General features: G+C 42.1%; 1 protein-coding gene across 1 annotated transcript in view; it reads right to left on the minus strand.

Moving 5' to 3' along the window:
- Window positions 1-5,918: 5,918 nt before the first annotated feature.
- Window positions 5,919-21,340, minus strand: part of dok6 (docking protein 6) — a 487,069-nt gene continuing 471,647 nt past the window's right edge. Inside the window, exon 8 of the mRNA XM_033018929.1 lies at window positions 5,919-6,823. Within this exon, the coding sequence (XP_032874820.1) occupies window positions 6,684-6,823 (140 nt within the window). The 3' untranslated portion in view covers window positions 5,919-6,683. The remainder of the gene's footprint in view (window positions 6,824-21,340) is intronic.

A 21,340-nucleotide genomic window follows, 5' to 3' on the forward strand; every position in this document is an offset into this window, starting at 1 on the left:
CATCGTGGAGCTTGTGATCCCTTTGTCATAGATCGACGGGAACACTAACCGCGGGAGCCTGCAGACTTAACATCGTGGAACTTGTGATCCCTTTGTCATAGATCGACGGGAACTCCAACCGCAGGAGCCTGCGGACTTAACATCGTGGTGCTCCCGGTCCCTTGGTTGGGGACCGACTTCGGGAGCTCCAAGCCACAGGAGCTTCGATCGCCCTGATTGCAGGAGCTTCGATCGCCCCGACTGCGGATGGTTCGACTGCCCCGACCGTGGGAGAAAAAGGAGGAAAGAAGAAAATACTTTATTGCCTTCCATCACAGTGGGGAATGTGGGGGAGCCGCTGTGGTGGATGTTTATGTTAACTTTTATATAGTTGTGTGTCTTGTTGCTTTTTTGGTATGACTGTATGGCAAATCAAATTCCTTGTATGTTTTTACACGCTTGGCTAATAAATAAATTACAATACATTACAATCACAGCAATCAGTCTTCAGCCAATTTGATTCACTTCACATATTAAAACAAAGATGAGAGCATTGGATACGGCAAAGTCTCTGAAGTTAAACAGCACCCCAGCAGTAGTACAGAAGACCCACACCCCAGAATGAACATTGCCACTAACTAAACAGTCCAGTACTCCTGTCCCACTGCCACCTACACAGTAATGTGGCCGATTGCCCAGGTTAGTCAAAGTGCAGGACAAATCCAGCCTAGTGGACTAGATTCCAACTCTGTAGCAGGCTGGCACAGTGTTATATCCAGTTCACCAGGGTTCAATCCTGACTTCTGGGTAATAAATTAGCGTCTCAACTGGTCACTCTCAATCATCAGCAAAGCATTGGAAGTTGTCATTGAGAATGCCGTAAAGTGACACTTACTCACCAATAAATAGTCTGCTCATTGATATCCAGTTTGGATTTTTGCTGGGGTACTCAGTTCCAGACCTCATCATAGACTCGGTCCAAGCATGGAGCAAGGAGCTGAAATTGTGAAGAGAGGCGAGGCGAGAGTGACAACACTGGACATCAAGGTACCACTTCACTCTCAATGGCATTAGGAAGCCCCTGGTAAAACTGAAGTGAATGACGTTATGGTGAAAACGCATCCCTATAGTGGGAGTCACACCTCACACAAAGGAGACAGTTGTGGATGTTGGAGGCTATTTGTCCCAGTGGAGTTCCTCAGGACACAGTCCTGGGCCCAATCATCTTCAGTTGCTTCATCAATGACCTTCTGTCATAGGACAGAAGTTGGAATGTTTGCTGATGATTGCACAATGTTAAAGTCAATTCCCAATTTACAATTTACAATTTTACTGAAGTCAATTAACCTACAAACCTGTACATCTTTGGAATATGGGAGGAAACCGGAACACCTGGAGAAAACTCATGCAGGTCACGGGGAGAACATGCAAACTCCGTACCAACAGCACCCTTGGTCAAGCTTGAACCTAGGTCCCTGGTGCTGTAAGGCAGCAAATCTACCGCTGCACCTCTATGCTCCCTATACTTCCAATCAAGCCTAGAATATATTCTCTAAGGTTATAACTTTTTGATAATAACTGTCCACCTCATTTTTGTCAGCGTGAGTATCTGATAGTATCTGTTTCCATTTTCCTTTATACTTGGGTTGTTGCCTGGATAACACTGAGCATTTTGTTGATACTCAATGTCAGATCCTGTCTACAGATATTCACAAAACATCAGTGGCACAGATGAGCCTATATGGACATTGTATCTACACAAGTCAAAAAATACAGCTCCAATCTCATCTCACCATCCAACATTGATAGAACATAGAAAATAGGTGCAGGAGTAGGCCATTCGGCCCTTCGAGCCTGTACCGCCATTCAATATGATCATGGCTGATCATCCAACTCAATATCCTGTACCTGCCTTCTCTCCATACCCCCTGATCCCTTTAGCCACAAGGGCCACATCTAACTTCCTCTTAAATATAGCCAATGAACTGGCCTCAACTACCTTCTGTGGCAGAGAGTTCCAGAGTTCCAGAGATTCACCACTCTCTGTGTGAAAAATGTTTTTCTCATCTCGGTCCTAAAGGATTTCCCCTTTATCCTTAAACTGTGACCCCTTGTCCTGGACATCCCCAACATCGGGAATAATCTTCCTGCATCTAGCCTGTCCAACCACTTAAGAATTTTGCAAGTTTCTATAAGATCCCCCCTCAATCTTCTAAATTCTAGCGAGTTCAAGCCGAGTCTATCCAGTCTTTCTTCATATGAAAGTCCTGACATCCCAGGTATAGTCCTGACATCCCAGGAATCTGCAGTTCTGTAGGTCATGACCTGTCAAATGTACATCCAAATAACAGTTTTTTATAAAACACACTTGACTCATAAATACACAAAGGTTTTCTGCCTTAACCACTCTTTCAGTTCAGAGAGTTTCAGACCATCATCATTCTCTGGGTAAAAAAAAAAAATGCTCATCGGACTTTTAATTCTTCTGCCAAATCCCTTGCTCTATCGAAACTTCCTCTACCATTATACATCTCGGTTGAGTCTTTTCTCAGCCTCTATTGTTCCAAAGTAACAACCACAGACCATCTCATCTTTCCTCACGGCCACAATTTTCCAGGCCTGGCGAATATCTTTATGAATCTCTTCTGTACTTTTTCCAGCAAACCACATCCTTACTGCAATGTATTGACCAGAACTTACATGACACTAAATCCATAGTCTAACTAGCACTGTATTCAAGTAAAGCCTTGGAGAATATGGACAGTCGACGTTTCAGGTCGGAACCCTTCTTCAGCCTATCCAAGTTGTCCAAGCTGCTCTCTGACCACTTTGAGTTACTCCAGCATACTCTATCTTTGGTATAAACTAGCACCTGCAGTTCCTTGTTATTACTCAAAAAATAACTTTCATGATCTTATGTCTCAGATTTGACTGATAAAGGAACCTGTTTGCCATTTTAACCATCTCGTTGAGCTGTTTTGCACTTTAATTGATTTGTGTGTGTCCACTCCAAGATCCTTCCCTTTCTCACCATCACTTATAGCTATCCTTTGCTGATTGCACTTTGAAGATGCATTACCTCACAATTCTCTAAATTAAATTCCATTTGATGTTTTATGTACCTAATTGACCAGATCATCTGCATCTTGCTAAGTCTAAAACTTTCCTCCAGATGGCTAATGCTTGTATCAACTGGAAACTTTGTTATCATGTTGCTTATACTTATGTCTAAATGATTTTTATATATAGCAAGCAAAAGGTAAAGAATTAAGCTCAGTGAAACTCCACCAGTAACAGTGAAATAAACTCTCTTGAAATAAACACATACCAACCATTTAAACACTGTTGGTTGTTGCTGAGCTAGCATTGGAGCCATTATGTCACTTTCGGTTGAATCCTTCTCTGCTTTCCACTTTATTGACCTGCCTGTCTTTTGGGACTTTGTCAAAAGCCTTGTTAAGATTCACCTGGACTACATCAAATAGACTGCTCATCGATCGTGCCCGTTACCTCCCCAAAGAATTTGATTACGTTTGTCAGATAAAATCCTTTCTTATCCAAGCGTATTTATTTCTGTTGTCCAATCTTAAGTAAACCAGGACTCTTGATAGTCCCCTGCTAATAATCCAGGATATCTTGTAGAAACGCAGAACTGCAGATGTTGGTTTACAAAAAAAATGACACACGTGCTGGAGACAAGCCTGAATGAGTAACAGCGGGGGGGGCATAAGTGCAGCAGGTCAGGCAGCATCTCTGGAGAACATGAATTGGTGACGTTTTAGGTCGAGAGCTTTCTTAAGACTCAGACAACCAGGATATCTTTTTACTTCCTCATGGCATATCAAATCATCTAGAACATGCATAATGTGTAGTAGGAACTGCAGATGCTGGTTTACACTAAAGATAAATACAAAATGCTGGAGTAACTCACCAGGACAGGCAGCATCTCTGGAGAGAAGGAATGGGTGACATTTCGGGTAGAGACCCTTCTTTAGACTGAACATGCTTAATGGTCCATAGTGCATTCTGACATGTAATGTCCATAATGTATTTCAAACATTGAAGTGAAATGCAGATACTTAGGTCTATTCTGTAAATTAAAGTGATCTTGACCCTGTCAAAAACCATTAAATTCTCCAATTGCCCTGTGCCTTACCAACAGTGACTAATTAAGCATGTTGACAGAAATAGATATGAATAATTAACACCCAAGATGTTTCTGCAGTTTACTTGGCACAGCAAGAACACCTCAAAATCTAGTTCAATCAATTAGTACAAATTGTGAAGATTGACTACAAAACCAATTCTGACAAACAATGTTACTTTTTTTTAACTAGACACTGCAGAACAGAGTTTATACCAAAGCATTGACCCATGTCCAGAGCAGGCTACAGATCAATAAGAGCCAGGCACATACTGAGGACAAGATTTTGAGTCGGGAAGTTATTTTGTAGAATTCTCTTGTACGGTTGCTGTATTTAAAGCAAAGAGTATTCCTTCAGGCGACATCTTGCTTCATAATTTGATTGTGTTATCTCAAGTTTAATGCTGTAACGAGTATTACAATTTAAATCATAATCTAATATGTGGTGACAAGGTGTAGACTACATGCACATTAGTATAAAATATGACCTGAACTGAATGTCTTCCAGGCCCTTTGCAAATCCTTAAATTTGTCTTTTTTTTTGCCTTACATAGATGCGAGTATGCACAGTCCTGTAAACAAGCTAATGCACACATGGAGATTGGCGATATCTAATCACTGCTGGCATTAGTGATGCAGGGACGTGATTGAAATGATGACCCCATCCTCCAATGTTTTATGTGTATTCAACTTCCACATCTGCACACGTCAAAATGAAAGTTGGAGGCATGCAGTGCGTCGAATGCTACCCATCCTGATACTGGACTCACTGTTGGTCCAGCAGTCCCTCTGGCTCCGACTGGAACCAGATACACTTCGCTTCTGACCCCTCAGCTTTACATGAGCTAAAATTGGAATACAGGCTGCGACCACCTTCTTTTCAATACTACACTTATCTATAATAAAAAAAGTGAGTTCAAATTTTTTGTTGACTTATCTTTATTTCATATCTTATGATTTTTAAATTAATTAACTATAGTTTAAAGTATTTGAACTAAAATCGTTATTTTTAATGGTTGAGTTAAAAAAAAAAGTTAAATAATTCAATTTTAATTTTAAATATCTCTGGATATTCGGCATATTAAAAAAACAGTGGAAACGCCTTTGACAGCAGTGGGCTCCGGGGGAGGGTGATGGAGTGGATTGTGCAGTTGGCCCAACAGGTAGTTGTCATTGTTGATTAATGTAGAGCAGGAGGTCGGATTGAGAATGATAAACAAAGTGCAAACGACTGCAGATCCTGGAAATTTGAGACAGAAACAGTGAAAGTTGGAAACATACAGCAGTTCAGGCCATGCCAATGGAGAGAAGCATTGCAGTTGACGTTTTGGGTGCAGACACTTAATCGAAACTGATTTTCTTGGTCCTCCCTGCAGCTGTTGTTTTAACTGCTGGTTATGCCAACATCTTATGCCTCTTTATTGCCAACATGCTGTAATTCAGCTGCTCCTTGGCAGTTTTTTTTCCCAGCTCTGGCTTCATAGGGTTTGATATTTCAGGTCTTAAGGTAACTTCAAACTGGCACAAGTGGATATACTTGGATAGTTAATTATGAACTATCATCTAAAGTGCCAATTCCAAAAGAAAATGCATGTTGGTAAATATTGCACATTTTTCATGTTGCCAACAAATTCTCCAGCGAATGAAAGGTGCCTTTACTTAAAAGATGATGTTCATGAAATAATTCTCCCCTTGCTGAGAACAAATGATGACCTGCTTTTACAGAGACTACATTTCTAATCAGAGCCTTTCCAACACGTTGCCAGAACACAGTACTGATATCAATGTATTTTCGTTTGTCCTAAAGTGAATTATCAATTTCCTTATTTTGTTCTTCATGTGTACAGTTGTTGCAGTTGAAGCTTAAAACCACCTGCATAGTCTTATGTTCAACCTGTGAAAAACCCCTCATACGACCCCATCATTCCCCACCACCCATCACATCCCCCTTCCCCGGACACACAAAACCTTCATCAAAATTGAACCACAGAGCCCTTATTCTTCACAGAAAATTCTCCTCAATAAACAAAATAGCATCAAAAAACACTGCAACCTGATGTAGAATGAAAACAGTCTTGGGCATTTGTTTCTGAGAAAAACTATTTGATATCTGGGAATAACTGCAGGGCAGATCTGAAAGCAATACCTGAATTAGTATTAGAAACAGAAGCACTGTTAGACAGTTGTTGCAGACACAGACAATTTGACTCGTCACTTTCAGACCTATGCAAACAATTGTGTTTAACACACAGAAGCTATGTTTTACAGCAGCTGGATTTTAAAAATACTCTACATTGCATTTTTTATACATCAAATTCTATGTCCCAAGGAGGTATGTAGTTATCAGCAGGTGGGAGCCAATTAATATTAAAAAAAGATGTATTTTTAAGCCTATGAATATTCAGTCTATCACCTGAATGCTTCAAGTACAGCAAAAGCCATCCAAGTCTTGTTGTGTTTCACCTGTATGTAGTCCTTGCCCCTCACTGTTACTCATTCAGGCTTGTCTCAGTAACACGTGGCCTGGCTCACAGTGACTCCTCCCATTGTTCGGTGCACATCACTGGGCCAGCCCAGAGCTGTAGCTCGATCCGTAGCCACTAGATGGAGATAATAAGTGTTGGTGCTCGTGACTCTGTTCTGAGATGTAGCTGGGGAAGGTCTGTGCTCGAGGAACCTTTGTCAAATTTAATTCATTCCCTATTGGAGAGAAAAAAAAAGAAATATTTTCACAGTTATTGCTTTTATGGTAATTTCATTCCCGTATAATTTGCATATCACCTTCAGCACAAACAGAACAATTTCTATTCTTGCTATATTTACAGGTTCATTTGATTTGACTGCCCTTCTCTTATGATTTGGATAGCTTTGAGCCAGCATTACCCAATGGGCTGATTGGCCATTGGGGGGAGAAATGCTGTTGTTTTGGGCCGAGAACCTGTCAGGACCCTGCATCGGTTATAAATCTCTCAATGCTCTGACCCAGATTCAAGAGCCTACTTTCAATGGATTTCATATTTATTTTGTTCTGTCCCATGTTGAATCTGTCTCAGCATTTTCCTTTTCACCAGATGCTACCTCACCATAAAAGTAGATTCTGACCAAGAATTGAACATCTTCAATCCCTTGGAAGTCTCTTCAGATGCAACTATGCAAGGAAAGTACAAGGAAAAGGAAAAGCTTGTAATCGGATAACCTTTTCTTTCTCAGCTGCAACTTTTCTTTGTCACCCCCTTTCTAGGTTTCATGTGCTTTATTAATATCCATGTTTATTATTTTTCTGACATTTCCTCTCCCAACCTTTCTACGTGCAGTGGAAATACATTACACTGTTCTTCCCATTTCCTTTATTTTGGACCATAATGGGTTTAGAAATGACTCGTGTTAATTCCTACATTTTAGCGTATTGGGGTCAAGTTTATTCCACAGCCCAACTCGAGAATCGTGGCACGGGTTGAAAAGAAACATCGAGGGTGGCTCTGGCTTGCCAAAGGATGCTTGCTGTTCATGAAGGGAAAGGGGTCAAGGAAAGAGCGTTCACGTCGCGGCCCTGTTTCAACCAATCTTTCCACCACCACGCACAAGACGCACAAGAAGCGCAAGACAGACACCATTGTGCAGATGCCGAGAAGTGTGTTCAGCCCTTGCTGAACAACTTCTAATCTTGTGTGTGGACTCGATAAGAAGAAGATGAAGGGAAAGAAAATCAAGTGTTACCTGTGCTTGTTACAATTTGCCAGAAACTCAAATGAAAAATGTCTTTCTTTTTGCTGCCAAACCATGGAAGTGTGGAGCAGTAGGATGATGTGTCAAGTTGCCAGAAGAATTCCAGAAGGATGCTGAGGTTGCACATGCAACATTGCACGGCACAGACCCTTCAGCACATGAGCCCACAGCATTTTACAGAGCAGCAGGACTTGTCGACCCAGGCCAGTGCTTATGCTTTGAGCTTCATCAATCATAAATATAGATTATCTTCATCCATTAAAAACAGAGATCAATAATGCTGCCATTTACAGTTCATTCCTAATCACCCTTCCAGTTAAGAGTCAACCTCATTGATAGCGGCAAATGGAGTAAAAATGGCAGATTTCGCTTCTCGAAGAACATTATTGATCAACATTTTTTTTTTAAACCACAATTTGATAGCTCTCTGTTCACTGCTATTTTAAATAGAATTTTGCTTGCTGATTTATTTAATTATTTGATTTTCCTCCAGCTGCTAACAACATTTTCAAACTATTGTTGGACCATTAGCACCAGAAACAAAAGTGATTTTCATTTAACGGTACACTGGTTCACACCTGTGAAATGAGGCAGCGGAACATGGATTGGCTGGCATCTCGCCAGATCACTGATGCATAAGGATCCTTTCCACCCATGCTGGTAACCTGCTCAGTAAATTGTCCAGTTGTGAACTAAGGACTGGTATTTGAAAATCACTGCCATTTGTGCTGCCAACAGCTTGGATCTGCAATAGTCCTGTCATTTTTCTGGAGGGTATTCTTATTTGGAAGGATACTACATATGGTGCGACACAGTGGCACAGCGATAGAGATGCTGCCTTAAAAGCCAGAGATCCAGCTACAATCCTAGGGTGTTGTCTGTATGGAGTTTGTAGGCTCTCCCTCGGAATGCACAGGTTTCCTCCGTGTGCTCTGCTTCCTCCCAAATTCCAAAGACGTACAAGTTTCATAAGATCATAAGTGATAGGAGTAGAATTGGGCCATTCGGCCCATCAAGTCTACTCCGCCATTCAATCATGCCTGATCTAGCTCCTAACCCCATTCTCCTGCCTTCTTCCCTTAACCTCTGACACCCGTACTAATCAGGAATCTATCTATCTCTGCTTTAAATATATCCATAAACTTTGCCTCCGCAGCCTTCTGTGGCAAAGAATTTCACAGATTCACCACCCTCCGGCTAAAGAAATTCCTCCTCATCTCCTGCCTAAAAGAACATCCTTTAATTGTGACGCCATGACTCTCCCACGAGTGGAAACATCCTCACCACATCCACTCTATCCAAGCCTTTCACTATTCTATATACGTTTCAATGAGGTCCCCCCCTCATTCTTCTAAACTCCAGCGAATATAGGCCCAGTGCCATCAAATGCTCATCATATTTTAACGTACTCATTCCTGGGATCATTCTTGAAAACCTCATCTGGACCCTCTCCAGAACTAGCACATCCTTCCTCAGATATGGTGCCCAAAATTTCTCAAAATATTAGGTAAAGTCAATTAGGTAATAAAGGTATTAGGTAACGTTTGTATGTTAATTGGCTTCTGTAAATTATCCCTAGTGCATATGATTGAATTAGTGTACAGGTTGGGCAGTGAGCTAACGAGCCTGTTTCAACCCTGTATCTTTAAACAAAACTAAACTATGAGAGAAAGATTGTATTTGGAATAATACTGTATTTTATTAAGAACCTTGTGTCATTTCAAAGCTGTCAGATTAAGATATTCACCGGTAATTCACCGTAAACGGACTTACTCGCATTCCTACATATTGAATACGTAGATATTTCATGAACACAACAAATGGCATGGCGACTGCTTAAAGGATTAAAATGTAATTCAGAGATCTAAATGGAAGATGCTCCGGTAGTAATGGATTACACTAATGGAGCAGTGAAGGGAATTGATGCTTAAAATCATTCACCTAAAGAATCACCGCACACTTGATTGATCCTGTAACCATTTGAAAAGTTATTTCAAAGGAGCACTCTGGGTGGGGTGGGAGATTGCAACCTTCACATGGTCCACCCTGTTTTGACTAATACAATCAACTCAACGTGCACAAATGGAAGATCAAATAGAACAAGTTGTCCAACAACTTTAGGCTGTGCACGCCACACGAAAGCAGAAGAAGAAAAAGCACTCTGGGCTGCAGAGGCTGCAAAATGTCTCTGGTTATTAATTTGAGGCTTATGTGAAATTGGTGTTTCATATTCCGAGGACTATTATTTCTGCAGCACTGGGCAGGAAATGTTCGACTTCCATTGTGGACCATTTGCATCACATGATACATTGCTCAGATATTCAGATAAATATGGGTGGCACAGTGACATTGCTAATAGAGCTACTGCCTTAAAATTCCAGCAACGTGGGTTCAATCCTATTGCAACCTCTATGGACAACAATATCAGACACGATGATTGCTCCTGGCTGCTCATTTCATCCTCTCTGCATCCTTAACAGATTGTTTTCTGTCGCGGAAGGTTTTCAAATGATGTGATTGCCCCGCATTGAATGAGGAGCATGAATGGGGATTGAAGATGTCTGGGAAAGAATGCTTTATTCAATCAGCAATTTAGTGGAACAAAATTGAAAACTTGAAATATATAAGAATTCAGTTCAATGTCTTAAACCTACTTAGAATCATAACTTGAGATGCAAGTCTGCAGCTTCCAAATGGGAAATGCTGGCAATTTTCTCAATGTGCAATCTGAAGAGTTTCCAGGAATGGCCTAACTAAAGGGACTGTCCCACGAGCATGCAACTGCATACGGCAAGCGCGACCGGCCCGCAGCCACCTCAACGCCGTATGCACCGCCTCGACTGGCATATGCAGCGTCTCGACGATGTACGTCACGCACGAACTTCCCGTGAACTTCGCTCAAACTTCACGTCACTCACTCAACCTCCGCACGGCCCCCGCTTCCGGTTTGGTCACGCTTGCTGCTGCATGCTCGTGGGACAGGCCCTTTACATATTTTCTGTAAATGCAGGGTGACACTGGTTAGCACAGTGGCGCAATGGTAGAGCTGCTGCATCACAGTGCCAGAGACCTGTGTGTGTGGAGTTTGTAGATTCTTCCCATGACCATGTGGGTTTTCTCTGGGTGCTCTAGTTTCTTCCCATATTCCAAAGATATGCAGATTTTAGGTTAATTGGCTTCTGTAAATTGCTCCTACTTCGTAGGATGCGAAAGTGGGATAACATTGAACCAGTTCATTGGTGATTGATGGTTGGTGTAGACGCGGTGGGCTGAAGGGCCTGTTTCCATGCTGTATCTCTAAACTAAACTAAGACTGAATCTCATGAGAAACATTTGCTGGTCAGGGTGTCAGCATGGATGGGGATGACCCTTGTGCATCAGTGATCTGGTAAAATGCCAGCAAATCTGTGTTCCACTGCCACAATCTACAGGTGTGAGTCAGTGAATCGGTCTGTGAAAATAACTTCTGTTTCTGGTGGCTATGCATGACATTCCACACTGCATTACAAGTCTGGAAACTGGAAACCGGATCACATACAATTTCTATATTTGAGCATCAGAATGGGTAATGCGGCAATACAGCAGTTAGATGGAATCAAAATGCTGGAGTAACTCAGCAGGTCAGGCAGCATCTCTAGAGAAAAGGAATAGATGATTTTTCAGGTTGAGACCCTTCTTCAGGCTGAGAGTCAGGGGAGAGGGAAACTAGGGGTATGAAAAGAACAAATCAGAGGTGGCACCGATGGAAAGGTCGAGCCTTTGTTAAGGGCCTGTCCCACTTGGACGACCTAATCCACGAGTTTAGAAGGCCCCAGATGAGTTGAAGAAAATGTCAAGGTCGTGTTGACTCGCCAAAGTAAATTACCTCCTAAGACATCCTACGACTGTGTCTACATCCTCCTACGACCCCCCTCGACCTCAGTCTTCCGCACCTAGGACCAACTACGACTAGCTACGTGGAAAATGATCACATGATCAAATTGTCATGTTTGCATTTTATTCTCGGGCCAGTTACCGACCTACGACTACCTACGACTGCCACCACGACCTACCTACGACCTACTACGAGTAAAACATATAGATTTTTTCCATGCCGACCTTCTTTTTTACTCGTGGACATTTTTTATCAGGCTGGAAAAAACGCCGCGACCTACTTGAGGCCACGAGTACGCGGAGACCACTCACGAGCATGAGGAAGAGTTACGAAGACTTCCTACGACCTCATACGACCTCGTGGCGACCATGCTGCGAGTATGATTCAAGGGCAAACTCTGCAGAGGTCGCCAATTAGGTTGTGAAAGTGGGACAGGGGCTTTAGCTGTGGTAGAGGTGATAACAAAGGGATACGGACAGTAAATCTAGCAAGATGACTAAGGTGGAGGAGGGATGGAGAGAGAATGCATGGGTTATTTGAATTAGAGAAAGCAACATCATTGCAGCAGTTAACACTGCTGTCTGACAGCTCCAGACTTTATTTCAGCTGATTGGTGGCATTTGTCCATTCTCCCTGTGATCTGTGCTTTTCCCAGAGTTGCTCTGAATTACTCCCACATGCTAAAAATGTTTAAATTAGCTAATGTAAATCACCTCTGATCTTAGTGGATAGCGGAATAATTAAGGGAAGAAGGGCCAGCGGTGGAGGGCATTTGATATAACAGGAAAATGTGACCAGTGCAGACAAGTGTTTGGTGGTTGACATGGATCTCGGTAGCAACAAACCTTGTTTCTGTGTTGTATGACTCTATGATTTAACCTAAATATTCCAGGTTTATGCACAGATACCAGCTGTTAGTGTTTCAATGACACACACTTGTATGGTGTTGCTACAATTCTGCCATTGCTCGCTTTGTGCATATACTAACTGAAAATTGAAAATAAACCAGGGTTGGCCAGCATCATGATTATCATGGCTTTCATAGTGAGATGAAGTTAACATAATTTGCAAAGAAAAATTTGGAATTAGTATGCTGGAGGTGGCAACACTTTGCTTCCTCACTAACGTGTCAGGAGAACGGGATGGAAAAAAGCTCATTTTCATCTGTGTTACTGACCAGAGAAGATCACGGCCACTGATACATCTTCAAAACACCATGTTTAATCCCGTTCCCTTCCTCCCTGTAGTCATGATATTGGACAGCTACAATTTGCTAAAGGAACCATCTATAAGACTGCAACTTGAAGTGAAAACTCATTACACACATGGTTTCACAGCTAAAGCTGCAGTAACAAGAACAGCTGAAACTCCGAGTTGCCAGGAGGGACGTGTGAACTGACGGCCATATCTTACTGAAGAGCACGTCTGCAAATATGGGATGAAGGGGGAATTCTTTTTATTTGATGTTATGTGTCCATTTCCACAAATGTCACTGCTTTAGGTTTATCTCTAATTCTCTATACTTGGCCCTGCCATGTCTACCTTCTTTTAGGATTAGGGATTGAACCCATTACTTCTTTGCCAAAAAGACTAGAAATATTATAATTTGAAACAAATGGTAGTAATTATGTGCAACCAGGCAACTTTGGTCATTTAATGGAGTATACCTTCATATCATTATTTTTAACCATATTTTGGTGGTGGAAATAAATGCCTTTTTAATACTTTTTTTTGTCAATAAATGCCTTTTTTGTGCCTTTTTTGTAATTTTATTATGTCTTTTTGCCTGCCTTTCAGTTTTTTAGTGCCTAAACACACGTGGTCATGGGGAGTACTTACAAACTCCATACAGACACCACCCATTGTCAGGATAAAACCCGGGTCTCTGCCGCTGTTAGGCAGTAACTTGATCACTGCATCACCATACATCTAAGCAGTAAATCTATCAGCTTTAGTTCCACTTCAATATCAAAGACAGTGGCAAAAGATTAGTGGAAAGGAATTATCCTCCTTGTTTTCCATTCCTCCCTTATGCAACAGAGGCTGACTAACATATAGTGTCCACACTCCCTCACAGTTTATTGGTCCTTAGTATGGACTCTCTAAGACACTGCAGCAATGCTCAGTGTGAGAACTGAATAGGGAATGCTGTAGGTACAGATCTGAATAAGCTAACCCATATTGCAGGGGAACATGAAGGGGTTGGAAAATAACTGCACCATTGAGCTGAATGGGGATTGTCTTTAATGCGACAGATCGACACAAAATGCTGGAGTAACTCAGCGGGGCAGGCAGCATCTCTGGAGAGAAGGAATGGGTGACAATTTGGGTCGAGATACTTCTTGCCACCATGGACTTCAAGTAGGTCATTCACCGTGATAATTTGATAGTTACATCTTTTGTTTATAACTCTACAACACTTAATTTGTCCTTGAGCATTAATGCAGAGAGACAAATACTTCTGGGATAAAATAAATTGCAACAGAGGGTGTGGAAAATAAGAACATTTAGAATAAAACTAAAATCATCTTCATGATTAAAGGGAATGGTTTTGTTAAAAGTAGAATAGAAATCCTTTCCCTTAAATTTATTTCAATCCATTACCATTCAACAGTTTTAAAACCTCCACATTGTTCTGAAGGAGCATGCGTATGCTGGCAGCATTCTACCTCAACGTTGAAACTGTGCTGAAATTGTTATCAGAATTGCACAGAGCAGGGCATGATTAAAGATACCAAAATAATCATGAAAACTGCATTGTTCACCTTACTGGAAAACATTTTTACCTGCCCCACCCCACCCCTCCTTACTTGCCTGTGTTGACTGAAATTTGCACCATGCAGAGAAAAGTAGGTGAGACTATCATTCAATGGCGATGTACATTGCCCGATTAACACAACTCCTGACTCACTCCTTTCCAATTTTCTAACCCAATCAACATTATTGATATAGATGAACAGTTTGCAATATAATTGTACGCCTCCTTGTTATCCAGAAATGTTTTTTCCTCATGTTGCAGACTGTTGTTAATTCTGATGCCATTTTCACTGAATCCTCATTTATATTTTAAAGATTAAAAGAAGAGCATTTCTCTGGAATCAGCAAAATCCACCCGGTTAAAAAAAAAGAAAAACGTTTCCCAAAACGTTTTGCTGCAAGTAGTTGGCTCTAATTTGCAATTTTTAATCAAACTGTGGATGATATGCAAATCCAATTTTTGCATTGATATATTGTCAATTGTCAGTCTGTAAATAATAAGCAGTTTTCACTGCCTTCAGCAAAAATGCTGATAGAGAGATGTCACAACCCTTGAGAGAAAGTGCAAGGCAATGCATAAATATCCCTAGAAAACTATTAGCACCAATTTCTATGATTGTAAGACCTTTATACCTTCTGGCACTGGTCCCTGAAGTACAGGTTTATTGCCATACTGCAGTTTCAACTGTCTGAAAGAAATCAAGGACATTTTACACGTTCCTCTCAGGGACAGAAGAATAGCAAATAGGAATGGCAGAAGACTATTCAGCTTAGTTTTTGTTTAGTTTAGTTTTTAGTTTACTTTATCCTTGTCACAAGTACCAAGGGACAGTGAGTGAAACACTTTTTTGCTGTCTACTCTCCAGTCAGTGAAAAGACTATACATGATTACAATCAAGCCATCCACAGTGTACAGATATACAGTAGGGTAAAGGGTACAACGTTTAGTGCAAGATAAAGTGCAGTAACGTTTGATTAAAGATAGTTTGGAGGTCTCCAATGAGGTAGATGGGAGGTCAGGTCTGCTCTCTAGTTGGTGTGAGGATGGTTCAGTTGCCTGCTAACAGCTGACAAGAAATGTACCTGAATCTGGAAGTGTGTGTTTTCAATCTTCTGTACCTCTTGCCTAATGAGAGAGGGAGAAGAGGGAATGACTGGGGTGAGAATTGTCCTTGATTATGCTGGTGGCCTTGCCGAGGCAGCGTGAGGTATAGATGTATCAATGGAAGGGATATTGGTTTGAGTGGTGGATTGGGCTGTGTTCATGATTCTCTGCTATCTCTTGCAGTGTTTGTATGGAGCTGTTCCCAAACCATGCTGTTCCACATTCTGGTAAAATGCTTTGTACCGGTTGTTGGTGACACGCCAAGCTTCCTAAGCCTACTCAGGAAGTAGAGGCAATGGTGTGCTTTCTTAGCTATTACTTCGATGTGGCTGGTCCAGAACAAATTGCTGGTGATATTTATTTCTTAGAACTTGTAGCTATCAACCATCTCTACTTCAGCACAGACTCACTAACCAAAGCCTATTTTGGCCTATTCTCTGTCATTTCTTGACATCGCCCTGAAAACTGTTGAAGTGGGAACTTCAATCCTTGAAGTTCGATCCTGACTACGGATGCTTGTCTGTACGGTTTGTATGTTCTGCCCGTGACCTGCGTGGGTTTTCTCCGAGACCTTCGGTTTCCTCCCACAAAGATGTACAGGTTTGTAGATTAATTGGCTTGGTAAAAATGTCAAATTGTCCCTAGTGTGTGTAGGGTAGTGTTAATGTGCGGGAATCGCGGGTCGGCGTGGACTCGGTGGGCCGAAGGACCTGTTTCTGCGCTGTATCTCTAAACTAAACTAAACTATGGAGAAGGCAGTAGTCTCGTACTCTCCCCATCACATCCCACCACCCCAAAAGCAGACATCGCTGTGAAACAAGATCAGATTTCCAAAGCAACCATTCAGGAGGACGTAGGAATTTGAAAAATGTTTTCACTATAATAAAAATATTTCTGGGCCAGCCTTTTCAATTCATTATTTGTCCTAAATACCTCTGCCAAAGATTGGTTGTTATTTTAACCAAAACATTGTATGGATGCAGGATATTCAGGAACCCCTCTGTTAGTCCATTAGCCATCCCACTAAATATAAAAACTGTTCATCACATATTGAACAATAGCTTTCTATGCCAGAAATGAACTGCTAATATTCGAGGGAGGCATAATAATAATAATAATAATAAATTTTATTTATGGGCGCCTTTCAAGAGTCTCAAGGACACCTTACAAAAATTGAGCATGTAGAGGAAAAACATGTAAGGGGAATGAAATAAATAGTAGAGACATGACTAGCACACAAAGTAAAGACAGAATTCAATACAAAACACAGTATGAGGCAATTAATGCACAGATGAAAAGGGACGGGGACGTGGGGCTAAGGATAGGCAGAGGTGAAGAGATGGGTCTTGAGGCGGGACTGGAAGATGGTGAGGGACACGGAATTGCGGATCAGTTGGGGGAGGGAGTTCCAGAGTCTGGGAGCTGCCCTGGAGAAGGCTCTGTCCCCAAAACTGCGGAGGTTGGACTTGTGGATGGAGAGGAGACCGGCAGATGTGGATCTGAGGGACCGTGAGGGTTGGTAGGGGGAGAGGAGGTCAATGAGATATGGGGGGGCCAGATGGTGAAGGGCTTTGTAGGTGAGGACCAGGATTTTGTAGGTGATCCGGTGGGAGATGGGAAGCCAGTGAAGTTTTTTGAGGACTGGAGTGATGTGATGCCAGGATTTGGTGTGGGTGATGAGTCGGGCGGCTGCGTTCTGGACCAGTTGGAGTCGGTTGATGTAGGTGGAGTTGATGCCAAGGAGAAGTGAGTTGCAATAGTCCAGTCGGGAGGAGTGCAATAGTCCAGTCGGGAGGAGTGGCACAGCGGTAGAGTTGCTGTCTTCTAGCGACAGTGATCTGGGTACGATTACCGGTGCTGTCTGTACGGAGTTTGTACGTTCTCTGTGAACATGTAGGTTTTCTATGTGTGCTCCGGTTTCCTCCCACACCCCAAAGACATACAGATTTGTTGGGTAATTGGCATCAGAGAAAATTGAAAATTGTCCCTAGTGTGTAGGATAGTGTTAGTGTACAGGGCGATCTGGTTAGTGTGGACTGGGTGGGCCAAAGGCCTGTTTCCACGCTGTATCTCTAGAGTCTAAAAGGCTAAAGTAAATTGTGTAACCCATGTGGCTATAATGGAAAGCTATTCAAGGAGCTATTGTTATCCTTTTTGGTTTCCTTCTTTAGCTGACTGGCATCAGTTAGGAAATATATAAGGAGAAGTATAAACCCTTCGTCCATCTTTCAAAACACGTCAAGTTACGTGACCAGTTCATATCTCGTGAACTAAGAATGTACTAATTTGTGCATTTATCAAACATTTATGCTTGTTAAGTATTTACATTAAACATTACTCAAGGAATTGGTAAAATAGATTACTGGATTCATAGACTATAGACAATAGGTGCAGGAGTAGGCCATTCGACCCTTCGAGCCAGCACCGCCATTCAATGTGATCATGGATGATCATCCCCAATCAGTACCCCGTTCCTGCCTTCTCCCTATATCCCTTGACTCCGCTATCTTTAAGAGCCCTATCTAGCTCTCTCTTGCAAGTATCCAGAGAACCCGCCTCCACCACCCTCTGAGGTAGAGAATTCCACAGACTCGCCACTCTCTGTGAGAAAAAGTGTTTCCTTGTCTCCGTTCTAAATGGCTTAGCCCTTATTCTTAAACTGTGGCCCCTGGTTCTAGACTCCCCCAACATCAGGAACATTTCCTGCCTCTAGCATGTCCAAACCCTTAATAATCTGTTATGTTTCAATAAGATCCCCTCTTATCCTTCTAATCTCCAGAGTGTACAAGCCCAGCCGCTCAATTCTCCCAGCATATGACCGTCCTGCCATCCCGGGAATTAATCTTGTAAACCTACTCTGCACTCCCTCAATAGCAAGAATGTCCTTCCTCAAATTAGGGGACCAAAACTGCATAAAACATACAAGGATGCATTCAGGCAAAATGCTACCATGGTTGAGGCATCCTTTCATGGACCCAAAATGAACCCACCAACATGGGTGATTTATCCACAGTGATACTGGGGGTACCTTGCTAGTTTGGGTAATGATACTGTGTAGGAATGAACTGCAGATGCTGGTTTAAACCGAAGATAGACACAAAAAGCTGGAGTAACACAGAGGGACAGGCGGCAACCCTGGAGAGAAGGAATGGGTGACGTTTCGGGTCGATACGTCTGAAGGGTCTGAAGAAGGTTCTCGACCCGAAACATCACCCATTCCTGCTCTCCAGAGATGCTGCCTGTCCCGCTGAGTTACTCCAGCTTTTTGTGTCTATCTTGGGTAATGACACTGACTGATTGAAACAGTTACAGCAGGAAACAGGCCCGTATGGCCACTGAGTCCACAATGACCATCCATCATCCATTCACATTAGTTCTATGTTATCCTACTTTTGCATCCAATCACTATATGGTTGTGGCAATTTAAAGAGGTCAATCTGACTTACGTGTCTTTGGGATGTGGGAAGAAACGGAACACCCAGCAGAAACGCACGTGGTCGCAAACTCCACAAACACTGCACCCGAGATCAGGATCATACCTGCATCTCTGGTGCTGTGAGGCAGCAGATCTACCAGCTGCACCATTGTGCCACCCTCTAACCTTGTATCGAATTAGAAGATTGATGTTGTGATGGCTTGGGTTTGAGGATTTATTTTACCGGCTAGGACTGATGGAGCTGGAGAAAAGCGCTTCCCAATGACTTGGGTGGAGAATCAGCAGAAACCGGGTGAAGGTAGCAGAATGGCTATTCCCGCTGCAGGAGATGAAGCGGACTGTGACAAGATTTCCTGACAGCTACTTTGAGTGTGATGCTTTGAACCACAATGCTCACTGCGGAAACCTGCAACTCATTGTAGAATGCTTTTGCTGAAAAAAGAACAGGAAGATGTTCTGGCCTCATGCCCAAGCCTCTGCACTCATGTACAAAGCTGAGGGAGGCAAGTAAGAAATAAAAAACAAAGCTCTCAATTGCATTGTGCCTCACTAGGGACAAACTGACACCAACTGAACAGAATACTCAGGCCCAGATATGGCTTTAAATTGAATCACAAATTGAGCTCAACAAAAATGCATTATTTACCAATACTGTGCAGCTATATATTCTATGCAGTTTACCAAACAGTTGCTCATTTGTCTTTATTTGTCACACACCCCTGTTGGTTTTACATTCATTGCAGCACAAGTCATCCCTCCATCTAATCAGGGCACCATAAAATGCAGGCACAGCATAAATATTTAATCGAGATATAAAATCAGTCTTCTTTGACACGGCCTGCTGCGACACACTAGATAAAGGTGACCAATTGTTTCCTCAGCTCTTGCTCTTTATGACGTGACCTGTCTTGAGATGCGCCCTCTGCATTACTCTTTGTCATCCTATTTCACATGTATTGAAAGATAGAACAAGGGCTTATATTTCTCCTTACATAGCTCCTAATTTATGCCAGTCAGCTAAAGAAGAAAAACAAAAATAGATAACAGTTCCTTGAATAGTTTTCTATTCCAGCCATACGAGTTAAACAAATATTAGCAATTAATTTCCAGCATGGAAAACAATTAATTTTCTTCCAACTATACCATATCAGAATTTAATAAGGCAGACAAGCATACAAGTCCTTATGTTCAGACGCACACTCTGACTAACAAATAATTATAAATACATGCACCATATCCAAGTAAACACATAAAGCATAATCACCAATTAAACAAAAGTTTTGTGATTATAGTGAGTTCCAGGGACATCAACGAGAAGGTGACTATTTTGTTCTATAGGTGTTTAAATGATTAATGACTTGGGGTGGTGTTTGAAGTGAAATCCTGATAAGCTACAACCCTCTTTTTTCTTATTGCCACTATAATATATAGAGGGAATTCACAGTCTTTCACTCAGGGCAAGAACCAGAGGACATAGGTTTACAGAGAGAGGATCACGATTGAATAGGGGTAACTGTCACACTCAGAGAGTATTGAGTATATGGAGCAGGCTGCCGGAGGAGGTTGTAGTAGCAGGTAGTATAAAAGCATTGAAAAATACTTGGATAGGGACATGGATAGGAAAGGTTTAGAGCGAAATGGTCCAAATGCAGGCAAATGGGACAAGCTTAGGCGAGGCAACGTGTTTTGGCTGGAGTGGAAGAGCTGGGCCAAAGGGCCTGTTTCAGTACTGTATGACTCTATGACTCTGACCAAGTCTTGCTTTCACTGCCTTTATTTGACCACAGTCTTTGTATTGAGGGGGACTACTGGGAACATTATCACTGCCTCGGTTTAACCCGCAAAGATCATTGATTTTGGCCACTGTGAGTACTGTCCTTAACTTGATTGGAAGACCTGGAGCATTATCTTCGGCTTGGTTTGAGCATAAGAATCATTGACATTACCCGAATGGAGCCACTGGGAATAACTTCCTTGCCTTCTGGGCTCTGCATGTAGCTGCACACTGTTCATAAGTTTGTCCCAGCTAACCCCTTATGCCCGAGTCTTTTAAACAGAATTTCTGCAGAGTATTTGTGCTTCCACAGGTGCCCACTTTATACCTGTAGAGTCAATACACCTGGCCCTGTTTCTGGCCAATGTTTTCCAGTATTAACTTTAATGGAACCTTCCCAGTATTTCACTAACCTATATTGCTTCAATTACATGTTTCATAGAAACATAGAAAATAGGTGCAGGAGTAGGCCATCCGGCCCTTCGAGCCTGCACCGCCATTCAATAAGATCATGGCTGATCATCCAACTCAGTATCCTGGACATG

The sequence above is a fragment of the Amblyraja radiata genome, chromosome 4 (assembly GCF_010909765.2).
Source record: "Amblyraja radiata isolate CabotCenter1 chromosome 4, sAmbRad1.1.pri, whole genome shotgun sequence".
Lineage (NCBI taxonomy): Eukaryota > Metazoa > Chordata > Chondrichthyes > Rajiformes > Rajidae > Amblyraja > Amblyraja radiata.